General features: G+C 35.0%; 1 protein-coding gene across 2 annotated transcripts; it reads left to right on the plus strand.

The window, feature by feature from the left end:
- The first annotated feature begins 10,068 nt into the window (after window positions 1–10,068).
- LOC122318548 (cryptochrome-1) lies at window positions 10,069–15,714 on the plus strand. 2 transcript variants are annotated; one of them, XM_043136005.1, is made up of 5 exons: window positions 10,069–10,630; window positions 11,273–11,491; window positions 12,332–13,038; window positions 13,832–14,610; window positions 15,355–15,714. In XM_043136005.1, exons 1-5 carry the CDS (start codon window positions 10,318–10,320, stop codon window positions 15,356–15,358), a joined length of 2,022 nt encoding a protein of 673 aa, XP_042991939.1. In that variant the 5' UTR covers window positions 10,069–10,317; the 3' UTR covers window positions 15,359–15,714. The 2 variants fall into 2 exon arrangements, with proteins under 2 accessions (XP_042991939.1, XP_042991940.1); XM_043136006.1 differs by having other exon boundaries at window positions 10,071–10,630; window positions 13,838–14,610.
- Window positions 15,715–16,030: the final 316 nt, after the last annotated feature.

Below are 16,030 nucleotides of genomic sequence, written 5' to 3' on the forward strand. Positions count from 1 at the left end.
GTAGCACTACTCTATTTGTAATTAGCATTGTTTTATTTATATGATGAGTACTATCCCTATCAGGATGATTTAAATATGCAGATAGTCCCAATTGTTTCTTAGGATTGAAAAAGATGTAAAATGCATGAACAAGGCGCAGTCTCTAATTTCTTTTGTGAGCAGTTAGAGTACTTCATTTTCTCTTACAACAAATTAGACTGCTACAGTACCCTTAAACTTAGATTATTATTTATATATAGTGAGTTGGGTCAAGTATTAATACTAGTACGTACTGGTCGTGTTTGTCAAATCAGCATAGAAAAACCGGATCATATGGTTAGGTTTTCTTACGTACGATCTTTCTTAATTAATTTTTTATTTCCTATATATTAATTAAAAAGAGAGGAAGATTTTCCCCACCTAATCCATCCCCCACCCCATTTGTTGGATGCATTAACGTACTCAAATCATTAGTTTCTTATAATGATAATGTCATGGCATTAATCATCATGTGAAATTAGAATTTCGTGTATAATTTTACACGCCTTATAAATTATTATATATATGTATAGCACACATCGTGCGACGGATGAATTGAAATTTGAGACTACTCCATGCATGCATGCATGCATGCATCATGTGATGATAGAATATGTATATCTAGAGCTGCATGCATGGTGGCGAGGACATGGAAAGATGGCTCCAAGTGGAACATCGAGAGTAGTACTATTTAATATTTAATATATATTGAGTATATATATATTTATTTAAATATTACACACCTATCATAAATTTAATCACACGCTTAATTAACTGACTCTCTTAATTTTTCTTAGCAATAAATTATATTTATAGTTCTAAGTGGAGGATTGCGTGTGCAGACCCATTTATATATGGGGACAGGGAAAAAAGTATCATTTTAATAAGTATATTATAATAATTTTTATAAAAAAATTAAAGATAACCATATAGAGTGCATAAGTAGTTCCCAAATGGGACTGTGCATAGACTCTTTCTTAGCTAATTAGTTTAGATAGTTACAGCCTCAAATATGTGCCACTTTTCATCAATTGAGGTACATTTTTCAAGGGACTTGAACAATCGAAAAAGCTGCTGGGCCAGTATACAGGCTCATAAAGCCCACATATGTCAAAAGGAGCCCAGTCATAAGTAAGGGCCAGTATAAGGTCCATACATATCGGCCGAAGATGGCTACCTAAGTTTTGGTCAAATTGAAATGGACGATGCTACTCACACCACTCCCACCTACCGTTAGGTATAAGTGTATTTTTTTATATGTATTTTTATAATATTTTTAATATTTTTTAAAAAAATAAAAAATTTATAACATTATTAAAAAATACTTCATTAATCACGAAATAAAAAAATTAAAAACAATTCAAATTATCAACAATATAGCTAAGAGCGGTGTTACTATCATTTTCCAATTGAAATATTGTTGCAGTCTCTACATTTTCTGACCCACTTGTTTGAAAATTTACACATTGGACAATATTCATCCTGTAATTAATTAACCATAATGTCGTATTACCAAACCTGATTGGTCAAAATTTAAGTTTTTTCACGGTCCATTTTTCTCTTTCACACACACACGTCTTCTCTTTTGTCCGCAAGCAATTGGGTTTTTTCAACCCTTACTTGAGAGCCTTCAATAATTCTTAATTAGAACATCTTATTTATTTATTTTACAATTATATATAGAATTCAAGACAGTACTCCCAATCCCCGCCACTCTTCAAACCAACGAGTCAAAGGAGAAATGATCAAAGAGACCTGGGACATTTTCCGACCCACATAACTTTAATGTTGTCTGCGTTGGTTCTTTGAGATTGGAAGATAATAACTCCCACATCTTTAACTGCAGATTCTTTTTCAAAAAACAAAAACACCGCAGATTCTCTTATTATTAAAGGTACTTGAAATGTAGCCATTGTAGCGTAGTGGACTGCTGTCTTGGTCGGTAGATATATATGATCACAATTCACAGAGAGCCTCGGGAGGCCCCCCCCTCCACGACTAATTATAGTACTACTGGGGAAATGTATCGCACCCACATGATGACACGTGTGCTTGTGTCAATGCTCTTCCTTTTCTAGTTACTTCTCTTGTTGCGTTACATTTGTCAAGAGTGGACAATTATAGAGGGAGAGGGCCGGATTTTAAACCAAAAGTGATCCAATTATGACACGTGAAAGTGAAACACGTGTTCAATGGTAAAATAAGATAAATGATGTTTATTATTATAGAGTGTATATATTTTAAAAAAATAAATATAAGATTTATATAAAAATTTATTTTTTTAAATAGACTTTACTTTTTTTTTTTAAATGTTACATTTGTATAAGCATTGGCTGTACTTAACATTCCGCGTAGAATATATTTTCTATTAATCCATTAATTTTAGAAATTATAGTTTATATCGTTTTATTTTTATTTTTCCATTTACAAATAATTATCACTATATCCATGGAGAGATGTAGCGCGAATTGCCATTGAAAAAGGTTAAAAAGAAAAATTCATTATTTTTTCATATTCTTAAATATTTTTTTATTTTAAAAATTTAAAATATCATTAAAAAATACTTTTTTAATTATTAAATAAATAAATAAATAATTTTTGGGACACTTTTTGGATCTAGAATTCGAGCCTTCGGGATCTAAAGTGTTTCTCTTTTCATAATAAGCTTTGGTCATTTATACACGTTGAGCAATGCTACATACAGTCACTTTTATATATTTCCTGTGCACTCCACTGATATGATTAGTTGGATTAATTTTTTTTTTAATATTCAATCAATCATATCACTGGAGTGCACAAAAAAGTGTATAAAAAAAGCTGCACATAAAATTTTTGATACACGTTATATCGATTATGAGAGATTACAATGATGGACACAGATTCAAACTTTTAAGAGTCTTGATCTTTGCATTATATTCTCATCATGTCTAAGGTTGGAGTACTAGATGCAAATAATTTATATATATGTCCATCGGACTAGAAAATTTTTCTTCAGGTTATTTTTAGATGTACTTACAAAAATACTTTTTATTGAAAGTTTATAAAATAGAATTGTAGGAATATCATTAATTTTTAAATAATATATTTTATTTAAAATAGATTTGTAAAAGAAAATGTGTTTCTATCCTTACTAAAGCAAATAAACAAATAACTTATTCAACTAAAAACTCTCTCTCCACAGACTCTTGGATTAATCTCCCAATTGAAGGAGCTCATTCATTTGGATTGAGAGATTCTATCTCGTATTTTCTGATTATTATAATTCTTTTAAATTCATACATAAAATATAATAAATAATTTTATTTTTTTAATCTAAAAATAAAAATAATATTTTAATAATATTTTATTTAACTTTTAACTCATCTTATCCAATCTCAACTTATTATTCAAACCTTCCCTTAACTTGTATAGTTGACATTTTCAATAATTATTACATAATATGATAATATGATTATGATGGCATGCATTACTTCCACCCTTGATGTAACGCCCCCAAATTTCGTTTGGGATCGGACGGACATTTGAAGCATCGAGACATGCAACACAAGGTTACCTGTCCCCGTTCATGACAAATAAGATGCAATATTCCTAACATGCATCTAACAATATGCAATATTCGCAGTGGATAAATTTTTTTCTTTAGCAATACTATGCATCAAATTGAAAATATCTCAAATACTTAAAACATACTTCATACATAAAAATCCATTGAACAACTAAGATCACAACACTAGTCCAAAATGGTTATGATCCAAAAAGTACTAGAGATCCAACTCAATCGTACAAGTAGTAATTTACGTTAATTACTATATTAACATTTATGTCGCACCGTCGCTTAGTCAACTGTGTCTAGTTGATCAGCTCTTGATTCTCCTTCAGGTCTTGTAACAAGATCTATCATTCGGGGGGGAATGGTAGTTGAGACTACCAAAATGAAATTTGATTACAAATCTCAGTAAGTTAACAAAAAACTTCCACACAAGCTAATAATGTATGAATGACAGTAAAAGTATAAATGTATAATCAAATTCATAAGTAATTAAAACATAACTTGGTGTACAACATAGCATAATTGACATAACTTAAATTGAAACATGAACTGAACTTGACTTGACATGAACTTGATCTGAAACTTGACTTAGCATGAACTTGCTTTGAAACTTGAATTAACATGAAAAATACATACTCCACAGTTGTTATGGCCCCATGTATTCTACGTGTAAATACATATTGCACAGTTGTTGTGGCCCCATGTATTCTACACAAACTTGACTTAACATGAAAAATACATACTCCACAGTTGTTGTGACCCCATGTATTCTACGTGTAAATACATACTCCACAGTTATTGTGGCCCCATGTATTCTACGGAAACTTATTCTTTAACTGCTTAAATACATACTCCACAGTTGTTGTGGCCCCATGTATTCTACGTGTCACAATTGCTGTGTCTCACGTAGTGTATGCGCCACAATTGTTGTGATCCCATACATAAGTAATCGAGATGAAACGTGACTGGAATACGAAATGACTGAAGCCATGACATAACATAACGTGACTTGAACATAACTTGAAATACATGACCAACTTGAGATAGAAACATTTCGTAACATGGCATAACATATAATAGACAACATATTTAATATGACATACTTGCAACAGTGAATATTACATGACTTGACATACATTTAATAGATGGCATACTTAGCATGACGTACTTGTAAGGTACAGTAATACATGACAGAATATATTATGTAATAGATAAAAAATTGATGACAGAATAAATTCTGTATAATAGACAATTACGTGATAACTTGGCATGGCATGGCATGACATATATGATAACACACATACATACACTGTAGTTCCTTTACTTAGCATACATACACAGTAGACTGCTAGTAAGTTAAAAGCTAACTTACCTCGATTTTTGCGTTTCTTATAAAACTTCAAGTGCGATCACAAGGAACTGTAATTAGTGATTCTAAAAGTTAGAACTAAATCACTAATAATTTGAAAAATGGAAAATACTAACTTAAAGAGTAAAATTTTCATTTTACTCTCTACATGTGGGAAAATGACCTTTAACTTAAGGATTTTGCATACTAACTCCAAAAGTTTCCAAAATTTACATTCCTCATGTAAATTTTGTCCTAAACTTAAATATCAACTTAGAAAAATTTAAAACAAAACACAACTATGAAGAACACACTATGGCCGAAACATCCATAGGCCATTTCCCTTGATTTTTGTTGCAATTCCTTTCAATTTCAAAACTCATGCTTAAACCAAAATTTTGCAACAAACATCTTCCAATCCTAAGTTCAAAACCATACTTAAAACATCCATTTAGAAAAAACTAATAATTAACACCAAACTTTTTTGTAAAAAGATCCAAGTACTTGAATCACAAGTTTTGACCTTAAATAAAAACATCTCCAAGAATTTCAAAAATCAAATCTTACTTCTAACATATTCATAATATCATCCTAACATCAACCATGCTTTAAATCATTAAACTAAAGTCACTAAAATCACAAAATAACATTTGGAGTTTTTGGTTTTACACTTAGTCCAAAAACAGAAACTTTTTCCTCAACTAGTTTTGATAAATCTCTTGATCTATGACTTATAAATATATGATCTTCAAACCAAACCATCACATGGTTTAAAAAGATGTCCTAAAACATATATAAGCTTCTAATTCAAGATCACATGGTTAGAAATTAACCAAAACATAAATTTAGCCAAGAATATCCACATTTTCGCTTATCTGAATATCTTTTTGCATAAAATTTCATATATTTGAAACTAATATCAAATATATTCAAAATAATAATATAACATGTATATAATATGCTTAGGATCTTCCAATAAAATTATTAAAGTCATTAGAATAGGTTTAGACCACCAAAGAGTTAAACTTTCTCAAAACAGAAACTGTTTTTCTTCTTCCAGTTTCTAAGTTTCTAAATCTAAGAAAATCTTTCATCAAAACCTTTAATCATGCAAAAATACTCAACCAATAGTCACATATACATGTTAACAATACTCCATAAAAATTTCGGACCAATATCTATCCATTAGCTTGGTCAAAAACTCCAAACTATAACATATTCTCCAATTTATCTCCTAGAATGACCTTTTTATAATTTATATAATATTTTACTGACCAAATGATCTTCAAATGGGGCAAATAATATATCCATGTAAACTAGACTAAAAAAGAAACAACTTATATGAAGAAGACTTTATAATAAAACACTTACAAAAGTTTTGAAATGGGCGTACAAAAAAATTCCTAAAAGCTGTCCGAGAGAAAGTATTTGATATTCTTTTAAAGGAACGTGTAAATGAAGATAAGTTTGTAGGTGATTGCTGGAGCTACTTATGAACGAGATAAGGAAGATGATAAGGCTGGAGTTGAGAGTTGAGTGTAGTTTTCTTCTACCCAAAATATCTATAAAAGATTATCTCATAATATTCTATCCAATAATATCTACAAAAAATCAACTTAAGATATTTTTATCTAATAATATCTATAAAAATCAATTCAAAATATTTTTACCCAATAATATTCACGAAAATTACCTCAAGATATTTCTTTTTATCCAATAATATCTACAGTTTTGAACAGACGTTTTGTCCGAAAATATGAAAAAATGTTATTGCGCCATAAGACTTTAAATAACCCTCCGAGTCTAATGGCACAAACCATAATACATTTTGACACTTCTAACTATCTCCAATAATCAAAAATACACTTCTGATACCATAGTAAATAATAACACTAACTATGTAGTTAGACAAAAACCTATATGATTAATGGATTCGTGAAAATTTATGGGGTTTTCACGAGATTTCTAAAGTTAATAGAAATTTCACAATTGAATTTCTAATGGGCTGTTACACTTGAGCTCGGCAACTGCTTTTAGTCGGATTTTAGAAAATAAATCTATAAAATAATAGTATTTGATGCAATATGTTATATTATAAATTTACTTTATTATAAAATATAATTAAGGTATTATATGAAATTATATTAATTTATAAATTTAATTTTGTGCAATATTTTATAACTATAACAGTTCTATTTTAATTGCATGGGCTCAGCCCTGAGGCATTGATTCTAAGGACAGTACGACAAAAGAAAATCAGCATAAAAGAGTAGGATGGGTCGCGCCAAGCCAAGAAGGGCAAAGCCGGCCGAGGAAGCCCAAAAAGAAGCAGCAAAATAGTACACGCAGGACATGGACTTGGGTACAAAAGACTTAACACCTCTACTGGCCAACAATCCACTCACACAGGGTCAAGGACAACTTTGGCTGCTAGGCATTGACGGTTGGGCATACCTAGAAGGTGGGCGTGCTTGACTGAAGTTATATTGTATTTAATGAAGGATAGAGACAGTCATGCCACGACACGAACATTGGATTGTCAGCGGTCGCCACAATTAGGCATGAATGGCCTGTTGCATGGCAAAACATTGGAAAATGGCACAACTTGAGTACAGAGTAACATCACTATGATCGGCTTGCCAAGGGCCCGCCCTTACAAGGAATATATACTCTTCCTTGTAGGGAGACTCTCTAAGCACTTTCATTTTGAGCTCCCTTAAATCATTAATGAGAATCCCAACTAACTTAGGCATTTGAGGTATCCACCACCATCCTAAGCCTTTATTTCCTATATTTGCGGGAATAGACAAATCTACTGTAGAGTTATTGTCAGAATTCTAAGGAAAGTGGCATCAGGCCACACCTTGACATTGCCCTTAGCATGTCAGGACAACCCCACTGCCCAGCCATGACACGCCCCTGACACTCAGTAGCAAGGCTAGTGGCATGTTTTAGCAGGAATGCCATCCAACACATGCCTCTAGCCCGTGCCATGCAGACGAGGCTAGTGGCATGCTCATCAGGCATGTCATCCAACGCATGACACCAGCCTGTGCTTTGCAGTATCAACACCCAGGCCACCTGCATAGGCCATGTAGAGTTAGCGCACGGCACCATGCTGTGCCTACCAGCAAGTCAACACAAAGCACTATGTCGTGCCCACCATCAAGCCAACGCACAGCACCATGCCATGCCCACTAGCAGACATGAGCCAGACTAGTCCAGCATTAGGCCATGAACCACACTAACCCATCCATTGGCCATTGCATGTCACTGGCCACCATGGCCCTTGCAAGACTATTTTATTACTTTTATTTACTTTTATTTAAGTATTTTTCAATGGACCTTTTGGGAGTTTCCACTCTGTAATCTTTATATATAGGACCTTTAGTCATTTCTTTTACATCTTTTGTCAAATTCCTTAGAGGACGGCTACATTGTTCTTAATAGTATTTTTTGGTGCTTATGCACTTGAGCTACTTGAGTGCAATCCCTGAATCACAAGGAGAGGATCACCACATTTCAATTCGCAAACATGTGTGATTCATTCTATTTAATATATTAGAAGTTTCCTTTCAACATTATGCAATTCGTGAAGTGATGTTGAATTGTTTATCATTGTGTTCTTGCTTATTTCATACGTGTTTTTCATATTTTCCATTGTGTTCATCCATTTTCTTGCATATATCCCACCTCCCAAACACACTACACGCCCACCATATTACCCTCCATACTTTTCTTACTAGGCGTTACCATAAATTGACATTCTTCCAATTTCTCAATTGACCTAGCCGAAATCCTCACTTACCATATAAGATTTCCTAAACTTTAGGAACTCTAATTACCTCCCATAATCAAACCCTTATCCCTTTTGTCAACTGGTCATACCTTCCATAAATAACTCCTGCATTCTAGGAATTCAATGAATCTCTCTCATCAAATCAATCACCATCCTTTGACCCTAGCTGAAATCAATCACTCCTAAATTACCTCCCAAAATTTTGAAACCATTGTCCAACCCTAGCCTCCATTTGCATCCAAACTCTAATTCCATCTCAAGGTAGTGCTAACTCCAAGAACAAGCATCAAGCCGTGCCTCTTGGAACCAAGTTTACAAGTTTATCACTTAGATCACCCTTTGCATCATCATACATTATTCTACCACTAAATACTAAACCTCCATTAACTTAGGGATCAATCTTTGCTAGGATTTGTTCAAGGCCAAGTAATATGGCTACCACATTTGGTCATGACAAGGAGAATCAAAACGAGAGGAGCATAGTATTTAAGAACTAGATCGAAGTATTTAATAGTTACTTGGACCGTGAAACATGAAATCAATAACTTTAAATCTCATTTATTATATTATAAATTATAAATAATTATATATATCAGTTGAAGTAATTTGTGTGATAAAATTTATGAAAAACATAATTTAAGGGAAAAAAACATTAATGAATAGGAAAATGATTTATACACAATATTTTTTACAATAAATTTCATAATAATGTGTTAAATGAGGGGTATTTTTGTAAAATATCTTATAAAAATAATATTATTTAAAAAAAATATTTTTATCTTATAATATTATTATGAAATATGTTGTAAAAATATATTGTGTGCATCATTAATAAATATTTTGAAGACCAAAACATGGGGGCTTTCTGCACAAAACAGAAACTCTGTTCTGTTGGACAATAACATATTGATGGCTTTTCGCCAATAGGTGCTCCAGTCTATTAAAATAATGGCTTCGAAAAAACAGACTACAAATAAAGCAGAAAAATATAATTTACAAATTTCCACTCTGTCAAAGAGAGGATTAGGGAAGAAACTAGAGAGGTGGGTGCGGATTCGTTGTTGTTGCATAGGATAAGAAAAAACATAAATAAAAAAATCTATGAGAAAAAAAGTTGTGGCTGCAATTTGCCGATCAATTCGTATCCCCACCTCCACTACCCAATGGTCGTCACTCGCCCTCCAATCTCTCTCTCTCTCTCTCTCTCTCTCTCTCTCCCCCCTGCAAAGAGCATTTTGGCTGCAACTAGTCTAATAAAGACTACGCATGAAAAGGAAACTCACCCATGACCCAACAAAGTGGGAAAATGAATAAATAAATATTATATTTGATCATATCTGAAAGAGAAGAAAAGATAAATGCAAAATATTTCCACCCCAAAATGGATCGCGCTTTATTCCTGCTTATGGTCTTAAATCCCTCTCCACATTACCAAAATGGTATACGGAAAAAACAAAAGATAAGGATTAATTACAATACCCTTTTGTGCTCAACAACGAGAGAGAGAGAGAGAGAGAGAGGATATGGTCTAGTTGAGAAAGAGAGGGGGGGTGTGTGTGTGTCTCGATTGAGGTTAGTAGTTTTTTTTCTTTTTTTTTGGAGATGTCAGGTGGAGGATGTAGTATTGTATGGTTCAGGAGAGATCTGAGACTTGAGGATAACCCAGCTCTGGCCGCTGGAGTGAGAGCAGGTGCTGTGGTTCCTGTCTTCATCTGGGCACCCGAGGAGGAAGGCCACTTCCACCCAGGAAGGGTTTCAAGGTGGTGGCTTAAGAACAGTTTGGCTCACCTTGATTCCTCTTTGAGGAGCCTTGGCACTTTTCTTGTCACCAAGAGATCAACTGACAGTGTTTCTTCTCTTCTTGAGGTTGTCAAGTCGACCGGTGCTACTCAAGTCTTCTTCAACCATTTATATGGTCTGTTTCTATGATTTCCTCCTGTTTTATGGAACATGTTGATTGGCCTTGATTATACTTATTGTTGTCATACGCTTTTACCATTTTTCTTCTTTTGAGTTTTGGTTAATTTATTATTTTCTTATTTTGATTTGGGACTATGAACTTTTGGATGGCCAATTAACTCTGTTTACATTCTTAATTACCCAAGAAACTGTTTATATTCTTTAAAACTTCCAAGATTGTTTGTTATGGTGAATGTATGGGATGAAGTGGGGTCGCTTTTTCTATCATATTTTGTTTTGGGTAATTTATTGATCATTAGATGCTTACAATATAATGGGTTTGATACTTGCTCTATGGGTGCCATCTATATGATATAAACATATATATTGGGATTTTTCTTTTTCTTCATCCGTTTGTGTTCATCTTGTCCACGACATCGGATAAGATCAATCACTTTCTTTTATATCTATTCATCTTTCTTGACCAAAGTTTTGAGCATAAAAATTTTATTTGATATACTGAAAAGGGAAAAGGGTTTCTCTACTCTGCATAAAGTTATTCATATTCATCATCTGCTTACAGAATATCCAATTGTGGTTCAAGTCAACAGATTTCACTTTTCCATTTTAAATTTACTGGCTAATTTCTGTGTTTTAGACCCTTTGTCACTTGTTAGGGATCACCGGGCAAAGGAGGTTTTAAGTGCCCAAGGGATAGCTGTCCGTTCCTTTAATGCGGATTTGCTCTATGAACCGTGGGATGTTAATGATGCTTATGGCCAACCGTTCACAACTTTCGCCTCCTTCTGGGAAAGATGCCTTAGCATGCCTTATGACCCGGAGGCACCACTTCTCCCACCTAAGAGGATAATTTCAGGTCAATGTTCGTCCAAATCTCTATGTATTTTTATGAGGATGAAATCTTTGATTTTTTAACAAGAGATTGCGTATTGAATTTATTCAAAATGGCAAGCCCCCTGATATGGGAGATCTTGTATGCTTGCTCTCAGTTCTAATTAGGCAATTACTTGGAAAGTATCACAAACATTGGTAAAAATCAAGAGAACAAAATGGTTTATGTGGATTTCCAGTGGTGAAATAATCAAATTGTGTTATGTTAGCTATTTAACGTGGCACATTGTGTGCTGACAGTATTGAAGCTAATAAAAAGGACTTTATTGCAAAGATTGCAACTTTTAAATGTCTAGACAGATTATAGTTCAGGTGGCATGATTAACAGATAATCCAGACCATAAAAACGTGGTGAAACTTTTAACTGGCCTTCACAAGTTACCTATTGACCACTGGTTGGGGCCACGGAGTACTTGTCGGAAAAAACTAAAAACCCGATAAAAAAAAGTTACCTATTGACATGGAAAGTTGGAAACTTTTTTAGCCTGTCTACCAAGTGATGCATATTCTATGTCCTGTTCTTCCCTCTCATTTACCGAGGCATCTTAGCCTCCAAAATATCTGATGGATCTTAGAATGTCGCAACTCACCCCGAGGGGCTAATACGACCATGTTAACATCTAAATGAAATTACTACTTGGAAATAAAAAAAGAATATAGGAATAAGTTTTTCAACATTTAAAGTGGATAATATTACCAAACCAAGGTTGCAGTTAACTCTAAGATGTTATAATTTAGAAGTATGAACAAGGACCTTATGTGTCTCCAAGCCTCACGTCTTTTCTTGCATCCTTCGCATTCTCAGGTGATGTATCAAGGTGCCCATCAGATGCATTAATTTTTGAAGATGAATCAGAGAAGGGAAGCAATGCACTTCTTGCTCGAGCATGGTCACCCGGTTGGAGCAATGCTGATAAGGCTCTGACTACGTTCATAAATGGGCCATTGTTAGAGTATTCTAAAAATCGCAGGAAAGCAGATAGTGCCACGACCTCATTCCTCTCTCCCCACCTGCATTTTGGGGAGGTGAGTGTGCGGAAAGTATTTCATCTTGTCCGCATCAAGCAGGTTCTATGGGCCAATGAAGGAAACGAGGCCGGTGAAGAGAGTGTAAACTTATTTCTGAAGTCTATCGGTCTTAGAGAATATTCAAGATACTTGAGTTTTAACCATCCTAACAGCCATGAAAGGCCTCTTCTTGGACACCTCAAGTACTTCCCTTGGGTCGTGAATGAAGGTTATTTTAAGGCATGGAGACAAGGTAGAACTGGTTATCCATTGGTGGATGCTGGGATGAGGGAGCTATGGGCCACTGGATGGTTGCATGATCGGATACGAGTAGTGGTTTCTAGTTTCTTTGTGAAGGTTCTTCAACTTCCCTGGAGATGGGGGATGAAATACTTTTGGGATACACTCCTAGATGCGGATCTTGAGAGTGACGCTCTTGGTTGGCAGTATATATCTGGTACTGTCCCTGACGGCCGTGAATTTGACCGAATAGATAATCCACAGGTGAGGATGGATTTACCTAGTTCTGGCCAACTTGGTTCTGTTTCTGACCTTCCAGATACCACCACATCTTTAAATCTATGCTAATTCTGATTTACTGTTCTACATATTCTCTGGACTTTCCAATATAGATGTATTACCTCAGATCAAGATTCTAGCTTTCCTAATCGAAGGCTTTTAAAGAATAATTTGTGTCCTAGCATAACTTCTTGTCAGCCTCTGCACCTGTCTGTCTGAATGAGTGCATGTGGTGGAAATGTAGGAGACATGTTTGTGAGGTTATGCCTGGGTAACCTGGTGAAGCCCTGAGGACTGATCAAGTGGTATCAAATTCATACCTGGGCTTATGTTCTTATGCTTAAAGTTAACAGTGTTTTTCCCTTCAGAAACCTGCGTACTGTATTCTATAGCTTAGTTTTGGGGGCTTTCAGCAGGCTCCAGGTTCATGCTCTAGTTGGTTTACATTCGGATTTTGCATGGCTCTTAATGCATTTTTTTTTTCTTTGTATTCAAATATAGTTCAAAAGATTTTGCCCGTGGGCATAACCACACACATGACATTGAGAACCTTGTATTGCAAAATTTATTTTTCTGAAACATTTCATATTAATCAAGGTTCCCCCAACTCTGCATTCAACTTTAAAAATGCAAAGTTGTGAAAGGAATATGGAGATAGAACTCTGAGAATGCAATCATAAAACATTGACATTTGACTCGTGCATTAATATTAGCTGCAGAGCTGCTCGTGGATGATATCTTTTAGTAAGGAAATAACTAGGTTATTATTTTCTGACAGTTTCAGGGTTACAAGTTTGACCCTAATGGAGAGTATGTACGACGTTGGCTTCCTGAACTTGCCAGGCTACCAACTGAGTGGATACACCACCCGTGGAATGCACCAGAATCTGTGCTCCAAGCTGCTGGAATTGAGCTGGGATCAAACTATCCTCTTCCCATTGTAGAGATAGATGCAGCAAAAGCCAGGTTGCAAGAAGCACTATCAGAGATGTGGCAGCAAGAATCAGCATCAAGAGCTGCTATTGAAAATGGAACTGAGGAAGGGCTTGGAGAGTCTGATTCAACCCCGATTGCCTTTCCTCAAGATATACAAATGGAGGAAAATCTTGAACCGGTGAGGAACAACCCCTCTACTACAATTCGTCGCTATGAGGATCAAATGGTCCCGAGCATGACTTCTTCTTTGGTGAGAGTGGAGGAGGAAGAACCTTCTGTGGATCTTCAAAATTTGGCAGTAGATAACAGAGGTGAAGTGCCAACCAATTTAAACGGAAATCAAGAAGCAATGAGGAACACATTAAACCAACCAGTTCTTCAGACTGTTCGGAGAGACAACCTGCCACAATTTGGTACTCCAACAGTGCTCCGGAATGGCCCTGAAGATTCCACGGCAGAATCTTCTAGCAGTAGTAGGCGAGAGAGGGATGGAGGTGTGGTACCAGTTTGGTCTCCTTCAACTCCTACCTACTCAGAGCAGTTTGTGGGTGACGAATCATACTTGCCAAGGCATCCTCAGTCTCACCAAATACTTAACTGGAGGCAGCTATCTCAAACTGGGTAAGAACTCTTGAAGCATTGGTATGATGAATATAATCTTCAATTCTGAACACAACTGTTAAAACCGAGAAGGAGAATGATTTTATTTAATCTGTATGTCTGATTTGTGTACATCTTTACAAATAAATAGATTTACAAGAAACTAAGTATAGAAACATGTACATATGGTAAGTGGACTTTTTACCCCAGAATTAAGGTGATTGCTAATTTTTTGGAGGCTAAGTATATGGGAAGATATATAGCTGTCAATACTCCCCCTCAAGTTGGTGCATGTAGATCTGTAATACCCAACTTGCGTGAAAAATGGTGAAAAAGATCATGACCTAAGGCTTTGATGAAGATGTCGGCAACTTGTTCTTTTGAAGAAATATGAATGGCTTTGAGAAGACCCAAGCGAATCTTTTCACGAATAATGTGACAATCAATCTTAATGTGTTTGGTATACTCATGAAACACGAGATTGTGTGAAATATAGAGGGTAGGTTGATTGTTGCAATGTAAGGTGAATAACAACAGCGATGAACAGTTTGTGCCTTGGGTTGTCTTGTTTTAGCAATGCCTTTTTGCCAATCAGCTTGAGAAAGTTATTGGCAACATGAAGTTGGTTTAGCTGCTCTCATATACTTAAGGTTTCTACTTTCCCGATGTTATTGGGATCAAGATAATGTTTATTTTTCTCATTTGTTTTCAGTATTTCCTGAAAGAAAATCCTCATAGTTGTCTAAATGTTTCTTTCTTCAACAGGTAGAACGTCTATAGACAAGAGGATCAGTAGTTCGGAGGTGGAGATCATGAGTGTCATGCTCAACTCTTGGCAAATGGGATGTTGAACCGGTATCCCACATATATCAGGCGCCCCCTTTTGGTTTCACCGGACTAACCCGATCAGCTAGCCGACCTACTTTGGATACGAGCAGCTCATCTGGCTAGCCGCTTTCCTTTCTTTGTTGTACCATATATGTAGCTATGCTGTATAGTAAATGTTGTAAGGGAAGAATAGAGTCATAATAGGGTTGTGTAGTCCTCCAATAAACCAGGTTTGTGCTTGCTTTCTCAATTTACCGATTAGGCTGATATTCTATTCCAATTTTTTTGTTTTTGTTATCCCATTGCAACATCCCCTGCTGCATTACCTATATATAGATGTAAATTCAAATTAAGTAATGATATACATAAAAGACCTCTCTTTCAACTTTCTTTTAAATGGACGACAGTTGAATTAAAAAAAAGAAGAACGAGTATTTTTAATGAGATTTCCTATCCCATTAATTAATTGTAAAATGAGTTATATGGATACCGTACAGCTTGAAAACTTACAAATTAAGGAGCTTCTTATCTCCTCTCCCTTTGGTACATTGCTACCTTGACCTGGGCAAACTGTTTTCTTCCTAGTTCCTATTCTGCTTAAAGTATTTTATTG

Source organism: Carya illinoinensis, chromosome 8 (assembly GCF_018687715.1).
Source record: "Carya illinoinensis cultivar Pawnee chromosome 8, C.illinoinensisPawnee_v1, whole genome shotgun sequence".
Lineage (NCBI taxonomy): Eukaryota > Viridiplantae > Streptophyta > Magnoliopsida > Fagales > Juglandaceae > Carya > Carya illinoinensis.

Coding starts and splice junctions, on each gene's coding strand:
- LOC122318548 (XM_043136005.1), top strand. CDS start 10,318: ATGTCAGGTGGAGGATGTAGTATTGTATGGTTCAGGAGAGATCTGAGA. Junction 11,492..12,331: donor ACCTAAGAGGATAATTTCAG/GTCAATGTTCGT, acceptor TCGCATTCTCAG/GTGATGTATCAAGGTGCCCA. Junction 13,039..13,831: donor ACCGAATAGATAATCCACAG/GTGAGGATGGAT, acceptor ATTTTCTGACAG/TTTCAGGGTTACAAGTTTGA.